The following is a 23,566-nucleotide window of genomic DNA, read 5'->3' on the forward strand; positions in this document are numbered from 1 at the left end:
CGAATATCGAACAGCGTCATGTGTATGGCCGCCCATTGGTTAACATGGGCATGGCATGTAATACTCAGCATTGGACAAACCAGCAGACTACGGATAGACATCATGGGAACCGGGCGGGTGTTTCTGGCGCAGGAGGAGCAGTAATACTGTACATATTGAATATCGTATACATGAACAATCCATCATCATCATTGTCGTCATCATCAACATGGTCATAATCACAACGCCCCAAACACCGTCACGACCCCTGACGTCCCTCCCGCGCAGAACTGGTCCCCCCAACCGTCCTCCCTCCACGCCAGACAGCTCACCACATTGCTCCTCATCTTCTCCTTGCCGTCCCTCCCCACGACCTTCTTCCTCGCCCCCCCCGGCCCCCACGGCACACGCACCCTCGCAACCACCTTCCCACTCAGCAGACTCCACACCCATATCCTCCCCTCGCCGTCCTCGGGCGCCTCATCCCCCGCGAGCACATACTTCTCCCGATCGCCCAGCAGCGACTGCACCCGCAGCTCCTCGTTACGGAACCCGCCGTCCGCATACGCCCGCAGGCACGACCCCGTCCTGCGGTCCATCAGCCTCACCCTGCTGTCCAGACTGCCCACCAGCACGGCCCGGCCGTCCCGCGCCACGTCGACGCTCGTGACGCTCGCGCCCAGCACGTCGGTGGCGAGGCGGCCCGCGCGCACGTCGTAGCTGCGCAGCCGGCCGTCCACGCTCCCAGCGATGACCTCGGGCCCGCGCACCGCCAGGCACGTGACGGCGTCGCGCGCCTCGGCGAGGACCTGGACGGGGCGGGCGCTGCCGCTGCGGGCGTCCCACAGGCGCACGGTGGTGTCGAACCCCGCACTGGCGACGAGGGAGTCGGCGTCGCCGGCCCAGCGCACGCAGTTGACGCGGGAGGCGTGGCCGTGCTGCGAGGAGGCGGCGCCGAAGCGGCGGATCGTGGTGGCGGTGGCGACGTCCCAGAGGAAGACGGCGCGGTCGCCGCCGGCGCTGACGAAGCGCTCGTTGTCCGAGGAGACGGCGAGGCTGAGGACCTCGTAGCCGTGGGCCGAGTAAGACTGGACGAGGCGACCCTGGGGCACGGCGGGCGGGTCGGAGGAGTTCTGCTGGTGGATGGAGGAGGAGCGACGGATCTTGGGGAGGCTGGTGCTGGGGAAGGGGTTGTACAGCCGGATGGTCCTGTCAGCGGAGCCGGTGAGGATGTATGTGCCAGGCGAAGCCGAGTACGTCACGGCGTGGACAGGGCCTGTGGGTGGATGTCAGTTATGGGACCCTTTTAATTGAGATGGTGGGTGAAGTTGAAAAGCATACCATTGGAGCCCAGGAGCTGCGCTACAGGCTTGTCTGGGAAAGACATGGTGGTGTTTGGTGGCCCTGCGAGAGCTACGAACCCATCGTAGCACCCGTGTACCTTGCCTTGGAGTTGTGGATCAAGGTGAAGCGTAGGTGTGGGATATCATCAAGCTGCACTTAGATCGGTGAGTTGAGTGGTGAGTGCTCCGTACGGATGGTGAACCCATCAAATCTGTTTGTCTCTTGTACTCCATACTACCAAATATGCAAGCATCTGATTGGCCAAACAATCTCCCCCCATCTTCACATAACAACGCACAATCACTCCATCAGGTGCCCAGTATCCGTGCTCCGTACTCTCACAGAGACTCAATACGCACAGCGTCTGTTGCCATTCCAAGCAGTCTTGCCTACTATATTTCAAAGCTGTGTTCTTTCTTTTCAAGCATTTATCATCGGTGCATTTCCTAGCGCTCAATCGATCCGAATACCCTCCCAAAAAAAACCACCTGTTGTACAGCAAAATAAACCCGCAAATGCTTCCCAAACGCCAGACAATGCTGCTAAAAGTAGTCCTAAAATACAAATACAAAAGGCCATTATGCCCTCAAACAGGATACACCTGCTCCCCCCTTTAGTTGGCCATAGGATAGACTATATCCATATCCCGCGCATACAGGCTCTCCAGCGGCTCCACAATCTCCCAGTAGAAGCTGCTCTCCTCCTTCGCATCATCCCGCCTCGACACGATCCGGAAACCCTCTGCAGCCCTTGGCGAGCGAGACGCTTGGTCGCGAATCCGGTGCAGCAGGTGCAGTCTCCGGTCAATGGCATGTTGGAAATGCCTCGTCTCCTCCCACATATTGCTCATCGTGTCCACTAGGGGCTTGATGGCCCGGACGCTGTCAATTACCTTGTCCAGAGCCGCCAGGGGTTGGCTGGCGCTCAGCACGTCTACTGCCTCGGCCACCGCCGCGGCCACCATGGGAGGTGGCACGCTGAGGCTCATTGGCCTCGCTCGGAGGAGGGCCTCGAGACTGTCAATCATGTCGACGATACCGGCTGCATAACTCTGGCACTTGTGGAGGTGGCTCCTCCTCGCTTCTGTGGGCAGATGATGTGGCGCGCGGCTATGGCGGTTGAGCTTGATGATGGCATGGTTGTACAGCAAGTGCATCGTCAGGAACGATCCAACCTGGCCGGCCAGTGCCGCTGATTCGAGATTGCCGCGTCCAGCTACCAACCGGCTGGGAAGCACCGACTGCCAGTGCTCCATCGCCCTAACAAGACTTCGGATCTGTGCGGCCTCCGACTCACGAGGGCCCGGGCGGTGCACCAGCTTGTAGATGGACGACTGGCTTTCGGCCCACAGGTGCACCATCTCGACCAGGTAGGCTGCCGCCTCCTGCGGCTGATCCGGCGCCCTCGACAGATTCAGCTCGTGAGGATCGAAGAGGCGCGAGCGACTCTCCACCTGCTCCTCAAAAGCACGGCCGTCAGCGGGGAGACGTATATACACGTTCTCGGGGCTGATCAAGACCATGCGGTCAGGGAACACCCCATTCAAGCGCTCCAGCATAAAAAGGGACCACAGCGTGCGGCGCCTTGACTCGCTGTAGCCCGCCCTGTTCAAACCCAGGGGAAACGCAGGTAGACGAGCCTCTCTCGTCTTTTCCAGCTCAAGATTGAGCTGCAGAGCGGCAACCGTAGCAGCCGCTGCCGACATGACCTCCATGGCGTCGCGCAGGCGGGCAGCCGAGATATAGTACACAGCCAGGAGAATCCTCGTCTGTGCCACCTGGAGACAGTTGGTCATCGTCATCTTGTGGCCGTAGTGGGCCACCTGTGCATACTCGAATGCAATGTGCTTCGGGCCCCCTGACAAGGTCACGCCCACGGCGAGAATGCTGTACAGAAGCATCAGGTCCTCTGGTGACTTGCGGTGAGCAGAGCTGGCTACCCAACTCTTGGTCGCCTGCTCAGGAAGGAGCTGTAGAATCATAGTGCTGTCAATGTTGGAAAAGAATTGCGCAACAACAGCACTGATGGACTGTGGGTCCGTGACATATGGATCCGTCTGCCACGCCCGATTCAGGACGTCCTCGGGGATCCGGGGCAGCTCGGGAGCAGGCCGTGGCGTGGAGATCTGTGACTTGGAATGATCCATGGGTCGCAACACAGCGGGTGACGGTTCCCCGTGGGAGATGTAGCTCTCCCGGTCAATTCTGAGGCGCTTATGGGATCCTCCCTCGGGTGTGGCTTGGGGCAATGCCGTGCGAGGCGATACGGGCGAGCTGGCGTTGCTTTCGGAGCGTCGGTAGGCGTTCGACCCTCCTGGGCCAGCAAGCTTACCCGGTTCCTCAAACTCAGCTGGAGGTGTGGATGGAGACCCGTTGTGTCCTCCTCGTGGTCTGGCGAACGATCCTGTTAGCGGACAAGTCTTTCACATCCGTCTTCCCCTTCCCCGATAGGACACATACGCATTCTTGAACTTGCAGATGCGTCCAAACTTTTCGCACTGCACGCAACGCGGATAGTCAGGGTCGCACTTGATCTTCTTTTCACGGCAAGTAACACAGGCAATAGCCAGTCTCTTCCTGGGCTTCCCGGCCTTGGTGACCCCCCAGTGCGCGTTGACCGCCTCTCCATCGATGACAGTCTTGCAGTGGCTTCCGTCGTCGTAGAAATAGCACATGCCTTCCCCCGGGACCTCTGCTGCGCGCACAAACCGAGGCAGGAAATGCGAACCCGTCCAAATCTTGGGACCCAACCCATCCTTCGTCGGGATACCTTCGGATGCGGTCGTGCTCGTCGGCGTCCCCGGGGGGTTCTGGCCGGATGTGGATGGTCTGTGGTCAGAATAGCTGGGACCAGATTCTCTGTGTCCGGGAAACTGCAGTCGAAAGTGGTCACGGGAGGAGCGGAAGGAGGGATCTCGAGATTCTAACGTGTATTCACCCTTGCCCGAGTCCTGATGGATTGCCCATTTGTGAGAGCCCTCCGTGTCAGACCGAGATTCGGAGCGGGCATGGTTCAGGGCGCGGAACCCCGGCGAGGCAGGCCCAGAAGTCGAGTGCCGCAGGCTGTGGTACGACGGCCTCTCGGAATCGAACTTGATGTCGTACGAACTCCGGGGCTGTGAGATGGGGGGTGACAGAGTGGGCGGGAAGTACGAGTCCCCATGGCCCCTACTAGGGTTGGAGGCAAACCGTGGGCGGTCCATGGGCGAAGCTGCGTGGAAATTCCCATTACGATCTGACCCGGGCGACTGCTGAGGACGGGAGCTCGGGGGACCAAAGAGGCTGCTCAAAGAAGGCAGCTGTTGTCGCGAGGCCGACTGGCCGAGAGACGCCGGGCGACTGGAGGCGGTCTCAGCGCTCTTCTCGCCAGACATGGCGGCTTTCGAGCCCTTTTCATAGTCTGACATTGGAGGGGAAGCCAGTCTCCGCAGGTTCCAAGCAGCCTCGGTAGCAGGGGAGGATCTGGATGAGTACGTTGAGGCACCCGGGCTCACCAAGTCAGGTGGTGTGTCCGGGGGAAGCAAACGCTGGCCAGAATCGAGAGCGGCGGGAGCCCCCATTGGGAGAAGTGGTTTGATTATGGTCTCAGTGGGAGCAAGATGTCGGGCCCGGTGGTTTGGTGCAAGGTGAGACGGCCGTCGGTTGCGGTCGTCGAGGGCCGTCGACAGACCAGGCAACTACACGTACTCGTACAGAGGGATAAGGGAGGCTGTTTCTATTTTGGTAGTCGCTGAGGCTCGTGTAACGGGATGCGAGGTCCAGTCGGGCAAAACACCTGGTAGGCGGCAAATGCGATCTGAATCCAGGATTCCGGGATAGACGGTAAGGCTGATGATGGCTTGTATGAGATAGTGACAGCTGTGGTCGTTAGGAATGGGTGCGGCAGGAAATAGAGGCAGCATTAAGTCGTAGGGGACCGGGAGGTCAAGAAGTAGATCAGCCACCAAGGACCCTTTGTGGGAGTCCGAGCCGCGGCGATGGCGTAAATGAAGGGGGATCGAGACCACCTATGCTGAGCCAACGGACTGGGTTTGGATCGGGAGCTTGGCCCCAGACGCACGACGCACAATGCACACGGACTCACAGCCGGAAGAGAACCCGAGCAGCGATTATTAGCGACTGCCACCGAACGATGAAGGGACACGGCCAAGACTGATTGCAAGGACCAGCACTCAACGAGTCAACACCATCAGCAGGGGCGACGGGAGGCACAGCTAGCACCAGCAACTGCTCCATAATCGCACTTCCGAAGTTACGAATACTACTCGTCCTGCCTTAGTTAATATGGCTGTACCAAGTACCTACCTGCCTTACCCGCCTTGCCTGCCTGCCTTACGAATACCTTACGTACGGTCAGGTAGACTCGCTCTTGTCCGCTGATCCAGCTGCCCACTTGCCTCTTGCCTCAACCTGGAGGAGCCTTCCCGGCGGGCCATCTCTTGTGTAAGTGGTTACCGGTGGGCAAGAGCCCGTCCAGCTCGATGGAGCAATGGCCTCGCCAATCGCATCTCGCCGGCATCGTCAGATTGTCCCGGGCACGAGTGGACTCGTGGAGTCGTGGAGGGCTCCAGCACTCGAGGTTCTCGGCAGCGGCACCTGCTTCCCAGTTTGGGCCTGGGGGTGCTTGGGGGTAAGGAGCCATGGACCCATCAGCCATGCGTCCTGCGGCGCCAATACTGCACCAAGCACCAAGCGGCGACTACCCAAACTGAACCCAGTGGCTAGGAAGAGCCTAGGAGGGTGCCCTCCGGTAGGTACATTAGTTAGGCGGTGGTATGGGTGGTATGAGGGCTTTTGCCGCGACCGTGCAACAGGGGGACTTTGTGTAAGTTCCTAGCTGAACGGGGGGTGGCATGCCACCGCTGCATCCACCACCCCCATCAACACCCCTTGGGCTGGTCTGGGCTCTCCAGGCTAAGGTATTCGTACAGAGTGGCCATGACCCATGTTCCGCTAAAACAGTGCCTTGAGACGACACGTGCGCTTGGCAGCCATGGCGAGCTGCTAATTGCACTCTACCGGTACTTCCGTTGATAATAGTCTGTTTTTCTATCAGCGGCGTCTCTGCCAGCGCCAGCCGCGCGCTCGACAAATGCACACGATGCCGAATGCCCGTGGAGTGCCCCGAAACAATGCCCCTGTCCCTTACGTGCGGAGTCCGCATCGTACCTACGGATCTGCACGAAGGGAGAACGTACGAGTACCGGTTGCAACATGCCGTCAGATGCAACGGATGGCACAAACAAGTACTTCTACGAGCCGGCCATGCAGCTATTACAGCTTCTGGAATATCTTTGCATCTCGACAGTCGTTGGTTCTATCGACTCTGTTACTACCTGTCATGCCCGCTGCTGCTCGCCATTACGAGCCCTGATGACTGGTAATGTTATCCGTGTCAGCCTCCTGTGGTTTTTGGGGGCACCGTATCTGCATGGCGGCACCCAAGAGCCCCCTCCTCGAGTCCTCTCTATCTGTAGTACGGAGGAGTGGAACGAAATTCAACCGGTGATGGATGGGGCGGGCGTGGCGTTTTCTGCCTTCTGGGGCACAGCAACGGTCGGTTCGGTCTGGGGTCCCTGACGGGCGCTGTCCCCTCAACCCTGACGCTGACTCTGACGGTGATCTCTCCACCGTCATCCGTACACAGTAAAAATTCAGGCGATCCAACGGATATCGCTCACGCCCCTGCTGGTTGCAGGTTCCAGATCAAAGATCAAACGGCTCTCGCTAGAGCCACCACGTGGGGCGCACAGAGTAAAAACAGCCGCGCTTGGGCACGGCGTTCATCGCGTCGCATCGCATCTGACCACCCAATCTGCGGTGGCCCCCGCCCACCATGGACCAACAACGACGGGCGATGATGCAGAAATGGATGTAATAATAGCCCTTCGGCTGTTTAAGCTATTCCGCATGGTTGGTTGCATGCTTTGCATTCTGGCACATTAGTACGTACTCGTACTGGTACCGCGAGTCTCTCCGGATACATGGCTGTGGCAATTGGGGACCCGGGCCAGTCTGGCCGAAATGGAGCTTGACCTTTTGTCTGTGGTCCGAACCCCGTCGCAGGAGCGTGGCCAACGGGCGCGGGATTGGGATTGCCTAGATCTCACCTGCCTGGTCGCCTCCCGTCGACAAGGAAATTCCCTGCACCAAAAGGCTCCGAACGTCCACACTGATGCTCTGTCAACTCCGCAGTTTGCACCGCACTATATCCGCAGTCCGTACGCACTCGTATTACATACTACTAGTAGTACCGTACTCCGTGCAGGCTTTTTCGAAAGGAGGAGAGAGGGGCAGAGGTGCGTGGCCCCCAAGCCAAGCTTGGACGGTCCATGAAGCTCTACGCCCTGAATCGGTAGCACCTGCCCTTCTCATACCAGCAAGCCATTGCCGCCTGCAGATGTCGAGGCTGCTGCTGTTGTGGTTTCACAGCCTTTGGAGCAAAATACCCCCGCGTAGCGCCTGCTGCACGGGACTTCGGCATGCCGCTTGGTGGCCTCGTGTGACTTCGGTTCTTGCCTAGACCAGTAAACCACAGGGAAGGCGCCGAGAAACATTGTCCACGCACTGACCTGCATGTTTAAACGGGAGGCACAATGCTCTCTGGTCCAACCCAATCTTTCAACACGCTCCAATGTGTTAGCGATGACGTTTACCCGTCGATCATCCCTAAGTAGCCGTCTCTAGTGTCTGCCCCAGACGCCGCACACCAAAATCCGAGACACAACCCATGCGACACGTCGACTGTTGGAAATTGGTGTATGCCAGCTGCACCTCCAATGCGAGACCTTGTCGGGATCCAACAACATCCCATGTCTCCTGTCTCCCGCTTTCCTGGGACCCCTAACCAAGGCGCCTGCCACAGCCACTACGTGGTAATGGTGCCAAAACAGAACCTCCACACCAACAGCACCACCAACGTATCCCACCACCATCACCACCAGCACCACAAACATAGCTCATCTCTCCTTAGCCGCTTGGCGTGCTCTTCCTGGGTGACAAACCTCGACAGCAACCAACCAACAACGAACCAACGAAATCAATCGGTGGTAGACAATGACCGTTTGTTGGTCAAAGGCCCTTTACCGCCGACAAAGAGCCTACCATCATCAACCAACTTACCAACTCAACCACCGACAGAGACGACCAACAACCCTCCCTGGTGAGAGACATTGCTGCCTGTGCTAGTGGACGATGCGTGAGGGCAATTATTAAACCAGTCTTACCCAGACCAACATTCTTGTACAATTGTCGGCGAGTTTCACTAGTGCTGAGCTCTCACAGCTTAACAAGGCTACAGATTATTATTGCAAAGCACCAAATCCACCAACAATACGCCCAGCTCCACAGTTTCCGGAACCCCACAAGAGCTGACGGTCGTCGATGTCGCCCCCGTCCGTGCAGGGCCCGCCCCGTCTCCGGTTCGAGATTTCGAAAGTTGCAACTTGCGTCCGGCCGGGGGGCCCCTCTCCATGGGGCTCGCTCACCTCGAGCAGGGATGTAACGCAACAAGGTTGCCATTGTCGGCTCGGTGCTCTCGGTACCATAACCCGTAAATCAGGCGCACAAGCGCACAGGCGTTGCCGATTTTTCACTTGGTTATGGCTGGTCCGATTATAGACCGTCCTAGACCTGGCATGGGGAACAGAGTTCGCCGCCCGTCTATCCGTGTGGTAAGTTACGACCAGGCTGCAACCGCCGATTCCCATAGTCTTTAACAGCTATCCTGTTAACACAAACTTAACAGTTTTGTATCATATTGCCCAGGTCTTGACAAGAATCTGTGTGGCGTTTAGCCATCCACCGAGGAGGGATCCTGCCGGAATATGCAATACGACGAGCTCCAGAAGTCTCCAATCTCTCGATCAAGTTGTATTATGCCACCGGTCAGAGAATAGGGCCCAGCGCCCAATAGACTCTACGCACCGTCGGCACACACTTTACAACTCGGCTGTACGGAGTAGTGGGCTCCAATAACAAGGTTGACGGTGTCTACAGCAGATCATGTGTATGCAGAACGCAGCCCCCAACTTTTCTGCTTTCCGAGGTTGAAGCTAATACCACTGTCGTCTTGGGCAAATCCCTCATGACACCATCATGGTAGTATGAGGCGATGTCGTAGCCAATACTACGTTGCTGCAGGCACAGCGGCACACGTGGCACGGTTGGTGACAAAATCTTGGCAGTCAAGGTGTTGAGGACAACATTAGCTCACGCTCACACCCTGAGTATTGGTACAGTCTTCGTGAAGAGCCTCAGATCTGAGTAATAACTTGCCCGCTAGGATGCTGTTCCTGGTGGCCATTCGGATGTTTCATGTCGGGATGGGCTGAACATTGGTCTGCGTTGGTGGACGGTGGCACGGCGGTGATCCATCAAAGTAGGGGCTAGTCTCGGGCTGCGGCTCTACTACCTCTTCGAGATCTCGTCCTGGGTCAAACTAAAGATCAGAAAGACTGGGCATAATTGGGACTCACACGAATTCCATATACTATTTTGCTCTGACTATTTCTTCAGATGTTCCACTGTGTGCATCACCTCCGGGTTGTGCTGGTGAGGATTTTGAATCGGAATTCGGCCATGGTATCCGCATGTTCTCCTGCCCTAGCTTACAAACGGTCAAGCTGTTAGGCTCACCACCCGGGTGCAGGCAGAAACACACCGTGTCCCTATTATTATCTCTAGGCTTGCACGTTGCCCGAGTCGGAGATCACCAACTCACGCTTCCTCAGATTACTCAGATTACTCAGACTATAGAGCGAAACACAAGAGTTGAGGGGTCCCCCAGCTTAGGGCGCATGGCATGGTGGTTTGGCGCGCTGCACGTTAAATCCGACAGGGCTGGGCTGTTTGGGACTTTAGGTGACGGGAGCCGGAGACAGTCCGGTCGGGGAGCTCGCGTTTTCCACCGAGGCAAAGAGTGTTGCGGAAACAAGAGTCTCCGTCGCTGCTCATCATCAACCAAAGATGTCGCCGTGTGACCCAAACGAATTGGTCGGCTGGCTTCGTTTCGGATGCACAGAGTTCCAGTATCATCGCGCGACACCACATTGGTAGCGAATCAGGGCAGCCATTTGGACCGAGCCACCTTCGGTGTTTCTAGAAGTCACTGTCAGTTCGGCATTTTGATTTCAGGCTGCTGTCGGGATTTACCTCCACAGGGAGATGGGCTGACTGCCGGAGGCCTGTGCGGAGGTGGCTCCAAAGAATCCTTCCCAACACCAAAGTACCTTGCACCCGGCTGGGGAACCGTGGTTGTATCCATACCTTCTCCGTACGGATACCCGGTACGTAAAAGTCTGGGTTACACAGCGTGTACGAAGTACTCGTATGAGTACGTATACGGTTGCATGGTACGTATCCCGTTGTTGTGCGCTAGTTATTACTACCAACAAACGGCCAGGGTCTTCCACCAACGACCCCACGGGCCAAAGTTGATGATTAATGGAGGTTGTCCGAACCCCTTGTCAAAAGCAAGTCTTTTTCTTCCAATGTTGGAGGACTCGACTACTCGTACTCCGCACGCCGGACAAGCTGGGCTTGCGGTAACACCAAAGCCGTCAATCCGCCCCAGATCCAAGCAGCCAACAGCCTCTTCGTATCACCGCATGTTTGCCGCACGAGAGGCAATAATACGAGTAGACAATTTCGTCGCCCACTGCCCACCGTCTCGGAAGATACCCCGGGAATTGCTGAAGGAAACCTACCCACTTCCATGGAGATACATGTCACCGAACCAACGAGCGTCATGCCGGCCGGGGCCACGCCGGGGCCACGCCGGAGCCGTGCCGACGAGCCCGTAAATGCCGGTTTCTGTCCTCCGGGCGACAGGCAAAGGACTCGGGTTCCAGTGAGAGAAGACATCCGCAGACTTTCGGCTTGGTTGTCGCGATGATTTTCACAAATGGAAGTGGTTGCAAAGGGCTTTCTTCCTAGACCCCTGACTGCCATTCAACCGTGCCTAGACGCCCGAGTTACGATTGCTATGTAAAATAGTGCTGGGGTTCCTTTACAGCCAAGATTGTCAACAGCTCTATTATCTCTTTTTGCCCCGTTTGCGGGTTCCGTGGGACGGCAACTTATCAAAGCCAAGCCAGAGACCCGTCCGATCAGAGACATGCATACGGCAGTGCAATTGCACCAACAGGATGACGGCGCCCTGTGCGAGACACAATATCATGAGTCCTAATAGTACGAGTAGTAGTACTCCATATTATTACTCGCAGAGTCGGGAGTCGGTAGCTCTGCACCACACGAGACTCACCGTTGTGTCCCAATACTAATATCACCCAGTACTGCTCATATGATTACATAGTTCGGATAATACGGATACCTACTGTGTACTACATAGTACTATGAAAGGGAGGCAATCACCGCAGTCCGGCACTTCGTGCCGTCAATTTCATACTATGTACTATTAGTATAAGTGTACGATGCGGAACGGAACTACCATCTTATTGGGCCCCTTGGCGTCAAGACCGTCGAGACGAGTTTCCGGTTTGGTCTGCTGCACGGAGCTCAACCGTTTCCGGCACGCCGAGGGCGTGTGATGCACAGCCTGTAAGACTCGCACCTGGTAAGCCAGCCTCAAGATTAAAGGGACGACACCACCAACAGCCCCCTCAGACGCGAACCAGACGAAGCACGCCGAGACAATAGACAGACATTGGCATTTGGGGCCATGCCGAAGCTGACCACTCGCGGTGAGCCTCGCAGTACGAAGCACGCAAGACTCTAGCCCATTTTCGTACTATTAGTATTACTCTGTATCCGTACGAGCAATAGCTTAAATGGCACATACCGTACTTGGACAGGTGCTGCTGGGGTCCCAGTACTATTGGTTGAAAGGGGGCAAAAGTACGACGGTCTCGTCCCCTCAATTGCAAAGATGACACCATTGGGAACACCACACGGGACACCACAGGGCTGTCTTGTTGGTTTGCAAAAAGAGAGAATGGCTCTCCTTTGGCTCTGGCCGTGGCCTGAGCTTGCGGGGCAAGATCGCCATGACGAGCATCGCAAACGCGGCTTGTAGATCTCCCTCAGCGGATAATCGGATACGGTTCCCTGACTTGCAGGCGGTGCCAGCCTGCCAGGCAATAGCGCAAGGCGCCTGGATGAGACGGCTCAGACGGGGCAAGCAACTGCCGGCGGGATGGCCTTGGCCTGCCTGGTCTGGACTCCGTTGGGGCCTAGCTTTCATGGCTTTCATGGCTTTCAGGGCTGGGCTGGTCCGGCACTGAGTCGCGACGACTTTGGGGCATGGGGCAGGGCACCCCGAAGTCGACGTTCTTGGGCCTTGGTCTATGATAAGGATCCAGGGCCAAGGGCTTGTCAAGGTGGTCTTGTAGCTCTCTTTTTTTTTTGTGCCCTGGAGGCCAGCCGGCCACGTGCAGCAGATTCGTTGTCGAGACTCGAGAAAGAAGTCAGCCGGGGGTGGGTGGGTGGCTGGCTGTGGACAAATCCCTCGTGGCATCCCGGCTTGTGCTGGAACCCTCACCCCAGTCCCAACTCCCAGCAAGCCCAGTGCACGGCATAATAACGGCAGTCACGGTATTGCCACATACGGAACTGCACTCATACGAGTCATAATATTGGGTGCGGAGTACTCCGTACTACATAGTGGTATCCAAGAAGTACTATGAAGTACGAATGGACTCGTACGAGCACGGTGCCCAGGAACGCAAAGCAGACCCGAGTCGATGGCTCTCTTGGAATGGAATGGCAGCCGGCATCCAATACTATAATCCCGAGCAACGGCATCGTGATAGATACATGCCTACATACCACTACGTACTATGTACTACATGGTAGTACCCTACTACTCGTACGGCAAGAAAAAGGTCCCAGCGGTGGGCATGAGACGGGACAGCGCACAGTATTACCACTCCCAACACAGCCACGACGAGCTAGAGGCCGTTAGGCGTTGGGGGCCGTGCCAAGGGACTGGGGAATGGTTCGATTGTCCACCCGTTCACCGGGCATGAGCCCGCCTGGCCGCCAAGTGCCAAGAGCCAAGAGGTGGAAGTCCGCCCAAGAGTCCAAGGCTGGAGACCCCAAGCTGACAGTAGCAGGCGACTAGTATTATGTATTATGCCGAACCAGCGGGCGGAGAGTCCACGAATGGCTGGTCATGGGCCGGTGGCGTCACGCCTCAGTCGCGCGTCAAACATTAGTGCCCAGACCGCTGGGTATGGGTATGAGGCTTGTGGTCGGCACGCGATGCTGATTTGATGGTGGGATGGCTCATTGGGCCACACCGAATCCTACACACGAGCTCGCTCCTAGTCTCCCGGGTGCTCCCTGGAGTCCCTGGGGTGACGGGTCCCTGCCTCCCTCCCTCCGTCCCTCCCTGCCTCCCTGCCTCTATCCCCTGCTCGCTCGGCTCGGCAGCGTCTTGTTGGTCTCGAGCCCACTGCTTGACTCGACTACCGTGCCGGCGTTCCCCAAGCGGCCCTCGAGGGCAATCTCACCAGTCTCTGTCCTAGACTCTGTCCCAGCCTCTGTCCCAGTCTCTGTCCCAGCCCCAGGGGCGGCCGCCTTCCCCGCCCCCTAGGGCCATGCCACCCCCCCAGCTGCCCGGCTGGAGGAATCCTGGGCATCTGGGACTTGGCGAGACCCTGTGATTCTGCCAGCGTGCGCCACCAGATGACTGGCGAAAGCCGGCGGCGAAGGGATGCTATTAATATTTACCACCACTGATTGACCCGATCGGGTAATTCAAACACAGCGCACGCCAGCCTGTCTGTCCACCAAACCATCAAAATCAATCGGGACAATAGGGCTGGCAGCATTCCCCATATGTTGCAGCGCAATCAAACTCCCATGTTACTTTTCTGTCTCTGGTGGACGTTGTTGGCCGTTGATTAACCCGTCAACACGCCGAAGCGAGAACCAACAGATACAACGCTGAGCTGTACTGTTGTCTGGCTGAAACAAGACTGCCATGGGCCACCGATCCGATAGCGCGTCGGGCGGGCCGGATTTCGAAGGCACTTATTAATCGCCACAAGGGTACGTACGATACTAGTAGTACTAGTAGTATATTACCAGGTGGCCTAATGTCGGCGGTCGCCCTGGTCCACCGGAAGCTACCGAATGCAATGTCATCATCGTATTGGGGGAGCATGGAGGCATGGAGGCATGGAGGACGCATGGGAACGCATGGCACCACGGGAGCTGCTATCTCTTGTCGGACGCAAGATGCCATTGCATGGATCTTGATGGCCCTGCATCACCAGACAGACCAAGCTACTGCCTCGGTGCCTCCATACCGGCAACACCAGCAACCATGAGCAATCATCAGCAACCATCAGCAGCCATCAGCAGCCCCCCCTGCTAATTGTCACCGTCAACGAGGGGTCCTGCATGCGTCTTAGTCCGCACATGGCCTATCTTAGTGGCAAGCTCCGAGTGTAGAAGTTCCAGAAAGGATGGGGACATTCTGCCACCCCGGCACAGGCAACCAAACAGACGGGGTCCAAGAGTCCGAAGACGTGATACTACTACATTCGTACCTTCGTATGCCACCTTGTACGGAAATTATGCTGCGTACTTTGTACTCCAAGCCCATCGCCCAGCATCAACCACGAGACAGACGGGAGGTTGGATGGATGGTTGGGGCGCGAGTGCGATGCAAGGCTACGAGCACAACGGGTAATATCTTTGTTCTGCAACCTCATCCGGCCGTCTATGCAACTAGTATACGACGGAGTACCTGCTACGGATATACTACTGCTACATAATATACCCAGCATATGCCGTTGGCTCCCAGCCTCCCGTGCCCGGCGCAACGTCTGATCGGCGGCTGCCGGAGCGGCAGAGCCAAACGGCCAAACGGCCAACCGTCGGCGAGTTACTATGTACTCTGTGATACCTCTGGCCGGTTTGGGATTCATGACTTCTTCGCCCCGGCCGGTGCAGCTCGGCACTCGCGGGCGAGCCACCCATGCATCTCTCACCGTTATGTACTACATGTACATGCACCTCTGCCCTGCTTTTCGGTGAGCGTTCTGCTCCTGCAGCTATTACCGCCCCCAACGGGAGACAAAAAGGCTGATATTCTGACTGCGGCACACACCATGGCCCATTGATTTTGGGGTCGAGGGCACGAGTAATAGCGCCTCGCTTCGCACCCGGCCTAATAGCCAAGGGAACTTTTTTTTTTGTGTTGTTTCTAGAATCTGCTTGTATCGCGCTTGTCGGGTCCCCCTGGCGCTCGCTCTGATTCCTCCCCCCCCCCTTACCCAACCCACCGTCGTGCGCTCTTGAACAGGCGAACCCATGGGCCGAACTCACCCCATTCGGATACTTGATCCGGCGGGACGTAGCTACCCACGTCGGCCATGATGGTGCGTTCAGGGTGCGGCATGAGAGCCAGCACGCGCCCGTCTCGGCTCCGCACTGCTGCGATACCCCCAGGGCTGCCGTTCGGGTTGAACGGGTAGTTCTCCGCTTGCGCCACACGCAGCCTGTTGTCGACGTACTTGATGGGCACCAGGCCTTCGGCTTCCAGGCGCTCCTGGGCCGCCGACGAGCTGAACGACGCGCGACCCTCACCGTGGGCCACCGCGATGGGCAGCGCAGAGCCGCTCATGCCGTGGAGGAACACGGACGGGTTCTCGGCGGAATCCTCGATCTTGACCATGGTGTAGCGCGCCTCGTACTGGCGGCTGGCGTTGTCGACAAACGTCGGCCAGTTGTCGGCCCCCGGGATCAGCTCCTTGAGCCTCGTCAGCATCTGGCAGCCGTTGCAGACGCCCAGCGAGAAAGTATCGGGGCGGTTGAAGAAGCTCTGGAACTCCTGGCGGACGTGCTTGTGCTCGAGGATGGACTGTGCCCACCCTACACCGGCGCCGAACACGTCACCGTACGAGAAGCCGCCCCCAGCGGCGAGACCAACAAAGTCGTGGAGCGAGCGCCCCTCCACAATGTCGCTCATGTGCACGTCCACCGGCTCGAATCCTGCTGCCTTGAACGCAAAGGCCATCTCGCGGTGGCTGTTGACGCCGACCTCGCGCAGGATCGCCACCCGGGGGGCCCTCTTAACTAGGCTGCCGAGTGAGGCCGTCAGGGGCATGATGTTCTCCTCGGGCGAGAAGGTGAGCTTGTAAGAGATGCCCGGGTCGCTCGAGTCGGCAATAGTGTTGTGCTCGGCCGTGGCGCACTCGGGGTCGTCTCTCTCCCGCTGCATGACGTAGGATGTCCTTGACCACCACTGCTGCATCTCAACACGGTCCAGCGTGACGACCGGTCGTGCGCCGTAGCGGATCGTCAGTGCCTGCTTCGACTTGGGTACGACGACGCCAAACTTCTTTATGAGGCCCGGGGGAGGTCCGCAGGTGGCGAAGCATCTCTTGAAGTTGATCTCGTCGCCCTTGCGGATCTGGAACACGGCGCCCAGCTCCTCGTTGAACAGGGCATCCAGCATGTCGCCGGCGGAGGCGGTGCTGGACAGGTCGTCGAGTGCCATGTCCACGCCGCACCGGCCGGCAAACATCATCTCGGCAACAGTAGTGATGAGACCTCCGTCGGAGCGATCGTGGTAGGCGAGGACCACACCGCTCTTGTGCAGCTGCGACAGTGCATCAAAGTAATCGGTGATAAGATCCGCGCTGCGCACGTCGGGCCCGTCGTTGCCGACCTGGCCAAACGCCTGAGCCAGTGCAGAGGCACCCAGGGCCTTCTTGCCCTGCGCCAGGTCGACAAACATGAGGACTGTCTCACCGACGTCCTCGTACCGGCGCAGCTGGGGGGTCCACGTGTTGCGGACGTCCTCGACGACGGTGACGGCAGTGATGATGACGGACATGGGGGCCGTGACGCTCTTGACCTCCTGGGTCTCGCGGTCCTTCCACGAGGCCTTCATGGACGTCGAGTCCTTGCCCACGGGGATGGAGATCTGCAGCTTGGGGCAGAGCTCCATGCCCAGGGCCTGGACGGCCTGGAACAGCCCGGCGCCCTCTCCGGGGTGGTTGACGGCGGCCATCCAGTTGGCCGAGAGCTTGATCCTCTCCATGCCGCCCAGGAAGTCGGCGGCTCCGAGGTTCAGCAGAGACTCGGCCACGGCCATGCGGGCAGATGCCGCGGGGGAGATGAGAGCCAGCGGGGGCTTCTCGCCCATGGCCATGACCTCTCCGGTGCGCTCCTTGGAGCCAATGCCAAAGGACGTCGCGGTGACTGCGCAGTCGGCGACGGGCGTCTGCCACGGGCCGACCATCTGGTCGCGGACGGACAGACCGCCGACGGTCCTGTCGCCGATGGTGATGAGGAAGGCCTTGGATCCGACCGAGGGCATGTGGAACACGCGGTTGACAGCCTCGGTGATCAGGTCGCCCTTGGACGCCTCCGGGCCGCAGACAGCCTGCAGGGACGCGGCCGCGTCAAAGTGAGGGAGTCCCAGATCACGAGTCTCGACGACGCGCTCCAGCTGTCGGCCCGCGGGGAACAGGTCGGACATAGGCAGGTCAATAGGGGATGGGCCATCCTGTGAGTCGCGGTCCGTGAGGACCAGTTTGGACTGTCCGTCTGGGCCCTTAGCCACGACGGTGCCCACGTCGGAAAAGGGGCATCTCTCGCGTCCTGTGAATAATTAGTCCAAGTCCTTGCTTCCATTCATAAACAAGTAAAATGAAGTGCGAAAAGATGAGGGTTAAGGTAGGGAGGGTCACATACGGCAGATGCTGACGAATCGGTTCACCCCTTCCTTATTGACCAGGAGGACGTAGCGCTCCTGGGACTCATTGCACCATATCTGCAGTGGGCTCATGCTGCCGTCGGCCGTGTGCACCTGGCGCAGCTCAAACTTGCCGCCAAAGCCTGCGTCCTTGACGATCTCGGGTAGGGCATTGGACAGGCCACCGGCACCGACGTCGTGGATCATGGCAATGGGGTTCTGCTCGCCCAGAGAGACGCAGGCGTCGATGACCATCTGGGCCCTCCTCTCCATCTCGGGGTTGCCGCGCTGGACGCTGGCAAAGTCCAGCTCGGCCGTCTCCTCGGCGGATGCGTTGCTTGATGCCGCACCACCTCCAAGGCCGATCAGCATGCCCGGACCGCCGAGGACGATGGCATGGGCGCCGTCCTGGACGTCCTCGGGGTTCTTGAGGGCGTGCTGGGGGCGGACGGTGCCGACACCACCGGCAATCATGATGGGCTTGTGGTAGCCCCTCCACTCGGGGGAGCCCTCCTTGCCGACATCAGTCAGGAGGGTGCGGAAGCAGCCGAGGAGGCAAGGTCGGCCAAACTCGTTGTTGAACCGGGCGCTGCCGATGGGAGCCTCGAGCATAATGTCAAAGCTGCTGGCAAAGTGCGAGGGGCGGCCGAGGTCGACCTCCCAGGGGGCCTTCTCGTCGGGGAGGAGCAGCTCGGAGACCCAAAAGCCGCAGAGACCAGCCTTGGGGGTCGATCCGCGACCGACGGCTCCCTCGTCTCGGATCTCGCCTCCAGAGCCGGTGGCGGCGCCGGGGAATGGCGAAATGGCGGTGGGGTGGTTGTGAGTCTCGACCTTGACGAGGACGTGGACGAGCTCCTTGGTCAGCTTCCAGGTGCCAGTAGAGTAGTCGGGGGCCCAGAAGCTGGCGGTCTCGCCCTGCAGGACAGCGGCGTTGTCGCTGTAGGCGGAGACGGTGAAGTCGGGGGTCTTTTTGTGGGTGTTGCGGATCATGCCGAACAGGCTGTGGGCCATCTCGGTGCCGTCAACGGTCCACTTGGCGTTGAACTGCTTGTGGCGACAGTGCTCCGAGTTGACCTGGGCAAACATGAAGAGCTCGACGTCGTGGGGCGGGCGGCCCTGGCGCTTGAAGACCTCGACCAGGTACTCCATCTCGGACTCGTCCAGGGCAAGGCCGCACTTCTTGTTGTAGTCGCGCAGGACGTCGAGGGGCGTGGAGCCCTCGGCGAAGATGTCGACAATCTCGAGGGGATACCGCTGGCCCTCCTGGAACATGGCATCGAGGTCCGGCTTGGCGGTGGACAGGGACTCGGTCATGCGGTCGGAGAGCAGGTCCTTAAACTGGATCTTGTCGCCATCAAACGGCTTCTCGAAGCTGATGGTGATGGCCCTGCCCCGCTCGATGCGCTCGATGTGGTCCCCGAGACCGCAGACGTGGGTGATGCTGGTGCCCTTGGAGCTCCATGGCGAGATGTTGCGGGGCGAGATGTAGTAGGTGGTGGAGGAGTCGGTGTTAGGGGTGATCAGGCTCGCGGTCTGGTCGGGCAGGTCGAGCCATCGGGAGAGCTTCTCGAGGACGAGGTCGGGCTGGGCGTCGGGGCGGGAGGTGTGGGAGGGCTTGAGGTGGACGTAGTAGACCCAGGCGCCCTTCACGCTGGCGACGGGGACCTCGGGGCTCTGCCTGTTGATGCGGGTGCGCAGCTCGTCGGCCTGGGCCGGGGAGAAGGCGGAGCGGCCGATGAGCATCAGGGACTCCATGGTGATCGATCTAGGGTCTTCTGGTTCCTGCTGATCAAGCTGGGCTTGAGCTGATAGAGAACAAGGTGTTCTCACGACGAAAGTCGATGGGAGGGGCCTCTGCTAGGGGAGGAAGAGGCAAGTTTCCATGACCCGGTATCGGCAGGGGACGGGGAAAAGTCGAGGGTTCGTATCGATGAGTCTTGATGGTGGGGTGAAGGTGAATTTTTGGAGGGGCAGGATGCATATTGGCGCACGCGTCGCCTGCAGGAATTGGGCTCGCCGGATTGGTCGGGTGGTGTGCACATCGGGCCCACTCTGAGACGATAGCGATAACAGGGCGCTAAAGAGTGGACGAATGCACCATTTAGGTGTAAGGTGGCCGACTATTACTATATCATTAGTCTCTCTGGTGCAGTCTAGGGAGTCTAAGTCTACAGCCATTACTAGGTTCGAGAGTTGATCTGACAAACTGATTGATCTGAACAAACGCCCAGCAGTTCGACCTTTCAATATCAGTAGACAAAAGAAACTAGGTACCTCTGAGACCAGTGGTCTGTAATTACCAAACGGTATGGTGAATATAGCCGCAACCATGCACCCAAAGAATTCATGACGATCGCCTCTACACAATCATCTGGCGTCGGAGGGGAGTTATATCCTTGCTCGTAATAATGGTCTGGGTAGCCAGGCACGGCTACGGTTGGTCGCCATAGGCAATGCTATGTTGCTCTGTAGGGTAGGTCGCTGGGTCTGGACCAAGTGTGGTACATCTAGTTAGATGGTGGTTCTTGAACATCGATCTGCAGATTTACTCGACAGTATACGGATACTTGTACTACTGTTACTTGAGTAGGTTTAAAGCCCGACTCGGTCCGAGAGGCGCCTTTTTAGACTGAGATGTCTTGAAATACCCCGAACCCGCTCGAGGGCTTCACACATACGGAGTAAGGGCGAAGAAAAAAAAAACTGACTGGTGTCTGGGATGGGCAGGCTAAAAGCTAGGTACGCGGAAAATGTGCTTCCTAGTCAGGACTAGCGCCGGCAATACTGAAAGGCAATTGCACGATCTTGGGGCGGTGACCCACTTCGGGTGCCAATTTCGACGCACCTGCAGCTTTCCGAGGAAGCCGCTTCCCATCCCAGAATCCAGCGAGGCTTCAACTCGAACCATTGAATCATCAGGGGCTGACACTTGAACCTCGCCTTCCACTCGCTACGGAATCGTCCCTCTCTCAATTTGGCGACGTGCCCTCGACAAGCCCTTTCCGCCCTTCGTTCGAATGCGCGATTCATAGCGGCTTTTGAGCTTTCCCCTCTTCTCTCTCCCGACCGCCCCCGTCACACGATCCCCTCAACGTCGCCGTCCTCCGACCTGCAAAATGGGCTGGTTCACCGAACTGACGGGCCTCGTCGCCCCCTTCTTCATCATCATGTCGCCCATTCTTTCATACAGCGACCAGGCCGTCTCAATGCACCGCAACAAGTCCAGCGCTGGCTTCTCGCTCGACATTCCCCTCATCATGCTCGTCGCCTCGTTCCTTAGGTGCGGTCACCTCCTGATCTCCGGGGCCCTTCATGGCTGTGGAAATGTTGTGCGCTGACATCACTCGCCGCTGCAGGATCTTCTACTGGCCCGGCGCGCGCTTCGATACGAGTCTCTTAGTGCAGGCGATGCTCATGGTGGGCATGCAGATTGTGCTCCTCAAGATTGCCCTCGACCACCGCCCGGGGCCGTCGTCTAAGGGCGGTGAGGCCGCGGTGCCTTTTTCGGCCGCTTCCCAGGATGGCATGTTTAATATCCAGCGGCCGTACAACTTCTGGCAGTGGCGGTCGCCGAGGCCGTGCGTCTTCGAGCCTCCTTTTCTCGTATTTCTGCAACAACGACTGACACAGATTACAGTTTCTGGCAGTTCCTGCTGTACTTCTTCGTCGTCCTGACGGCCTGCGAGGTGATCCTCGGGGCCCTGCCACCCGTGTACACGCTCTACTCGTCCCTCATCGGTGTCATGGGCCTGTCCATCGAGGCGACGCTGCCGCTGCCGCAGATCCTGGCTAACGCGCAGGTGCGCTCGTGCAAGGGCCTCCGGCTGTCGGTGCTGGCCAGCTGGCTGATTGGCGACGCGCTCAAGATGTTCTGGTTCTTCACGGCCGAGACTGAGATCCCCTGGGTGTTCAAGGTGTGCGGCATGTTCCAGGCCTCGTGCGACTGCTTCCTCGGGGTGCAGTACTTCATGTACGGGGACGGCAACGGCGGGACGTTGACGGGCAGCATCAAGAGCGGGCTTGACACCCTGGCCGGCCTGGGCAGCAGCTTCGGCGGGAGGTTCGGCGCGGAGAAGGCGCACGAGGAGCAGCATGCGATGCAGGACATGGGCTGGCAGAACAGCAGTCCCTACGAGTACGGCGACCGCCAACCCTCGATGCGGGGCCACAGCAGGAGCCTGACGCCCACGAGGCGGCCTGCGCCGTTCCACGTGCAAGATGCGGGGGAGGAATGATTATATATGAGCAATAATTGGGTCAATGGGGAGGATGATGGAAAGACGTAGCACGGGATGTACGTATATAGACTGGTGCCAGGGGAGTACTCGGCGTCTGCTGGTGTTGGATCGCATCTATTGTGCTATGTATAGAGTTTTTTTTTCGATATAATAGTCGGGACACCGTCATACTTACAGTAGTACTTAATTGATCACTACATGGTTGCCATTAGCAGATACGTAGGTAGTTACGGATACACGTAGGTATGAAGCAGGTACAAATACGGGTACGCGTATTTGGTATCCTGGGGCAATGTGTGAGCCTCGCCTGGTTGGCGGTTGGCGTTAAGACGAGATAGTGGGGGACGGGTGGTTGATGGGCGACAATGCGACTCCTATGTTTTCTTAGAATATAGAATTGATAGCCCAAGCCGGGAGAATCTGTTTCTAACATTTCAAAATTACGAAGACGCTTATTTTGGTTACAATTTGCATATATGAAGACCTGATGTGAAGTGTGAAATATGCACCCAAAGTCGCCCCCTATCTCCTATGCACCATGGAGCACCTCGCGCAGGAGATTGCCCAGCCACCCGACTTTGGACGCTGGCTCCCCAGCTACATGGTCATTTCTGAGACGCCATTCGTACACCTACACGAGCCTGTACCAGAGCCTCATTACGAAGTACCTTGCTCGATACTTGATACCCATTTTTGGTTGACTTTGACTTATTATTTCTTCTTATTGCTTCCGATTTCCGTCAGGACTCGACAGAGTTAGCTGCCAAGAGGCGTGTGTATCTTGCGCTTGGCTAGCGGGCCGAGCCTCGATTACGGATAGCCACATTGCGAGACACTGTTGGGCTGGCGAAGCAATTGGATACGAGGTATGTCATTGATCTACATGGTTTTATTTCTCCTTGTTATTCGGCATCTCATGTCGACTGGTACCTGTCGTTGCCTCAGTGGACACTCCGAATCACATCTGCCCTTTCAGTTTGCATTCACCTCTCCTCTCCCAAGCGGATGGAAGTGAAGATACCTAACTTGGGCAGCTTGATATACTGCCCCATACGGAATATTATGTGACGTATTTGGGTCTGTCACGAACGGCCCATTCACCTGTTGCCAGCCGCCTGCCTCTACTGTTCACTACGAGTTGCAAATTCACTTGCTCTCCACCCGATCTCGCCCTTTCCCATCCATCTATTTCATCCCTCTCCGTCTTCCATCATCTTCTCACACAATCTCAGCCAACATTGATTGCCCCAGCTCCCAACAATCTCTAAGCCAGCGAGGCTCTCGTCTCTTGCCTCTGATTGCACCTTCCGCTGAAGTTGGTGAGCATTTCT

At 57.9% G+C, this 23,566-nt stretch overlaps 4 protein-coding genes across 4 annotated transcripts; 1 reads left to right on the forward strand and 3 right to left on the reverse strand.

The window, feature by feature from the left end:
* Positions 1–218: 218 nt before the first annotated feature.
* Positions 219–1,366, reverse strand: ACO1O0_009366 (WD40-repeat-containing domain protein; the record flags this gene model as incomplete). Its single annotated transcript, XM_083198715.1, has 2 exons — positions 219–1,255; positions 1,321–1,366. The coding sequence occupies 2 exons, from the start codon at positions 1,364–1,366 to the stop codon at positions 219–221; spliced, it is 1,083 nt and encodes a 360-aa protein (XP_083046450.1).
* Positions 1,367–1,936: 570 nt separating this feature from the next.
* Positions 1,937–4,882, reverse strand: ACO1O0_009367 (uncharacterized protein; the record flags this gene model as incomplete). Its single annotated transcript, XM_083198716.1, has 2 exons — positions 1,937–3,713; positions 3,783–4,882. 2 exons carry the CDS (start codon positions 4,880–4,882, stop codon positions 1,937–1,939), a joined length of 2,877 nt encoding a protein of 958 aa, XP_083046451.1.
* Positions 4,883–15,564: 10,682 nt separating this feature from the next.
* Positions 15,565–19,752, reverse strand: ADE6 (phosphoribosylformylglycinamidine synthase; the record flags this gene model as incomplete). The annotated part of the gene is made up of 2 exons (XM_083198717.1): positions 15,565–17,903; positions 17,997–19,752. 2 exons carry the CDS (start codon positions 19,750–19,752, stop codon positions 15,565–15,567), a joined length of 4,095 nt encoding a protein of 1,364 aa, XP_083046452.1.
* Positions 19,753–21,113: 1,361 nt separating this feature from the next.
* ACO1O0_009369 (PQ-loop repeat-containing protein) lies at positions 21,114–22,232 on the forward strand (the record flags this gene model as incomplete). The annotated part of the gene is made up of 3 exons (XM_083198718.1): positions 21,114–21,277; positions 21,354–21,575; positions 21,635–22,232. 3 exons carry the CDS (start codon positions 21,114–21,116, stop codon positions 22,230–22,232), a joined length of 984 nt encoding a protein of 327 aa, XP_083046453.1.
* Positions 22,233–23,566: the final 1,334 nt, after the last annotated feature.

The sequence above is a fragment of the Amphichorda felina genome (assembly GCF_050947745.1).
Source record: "Amphichorda felina strain 45539 chromosome Unknown scaffold_9, whole genome shotgun sequence".
Taxonomy (NCBI): domain Eukaryota; kingdom Fungi; phylum Ascomycota; class Sordariomycetes; order Hypocreales; family Bionectriaceae; genus Amphichorda; species Amphichorda felina.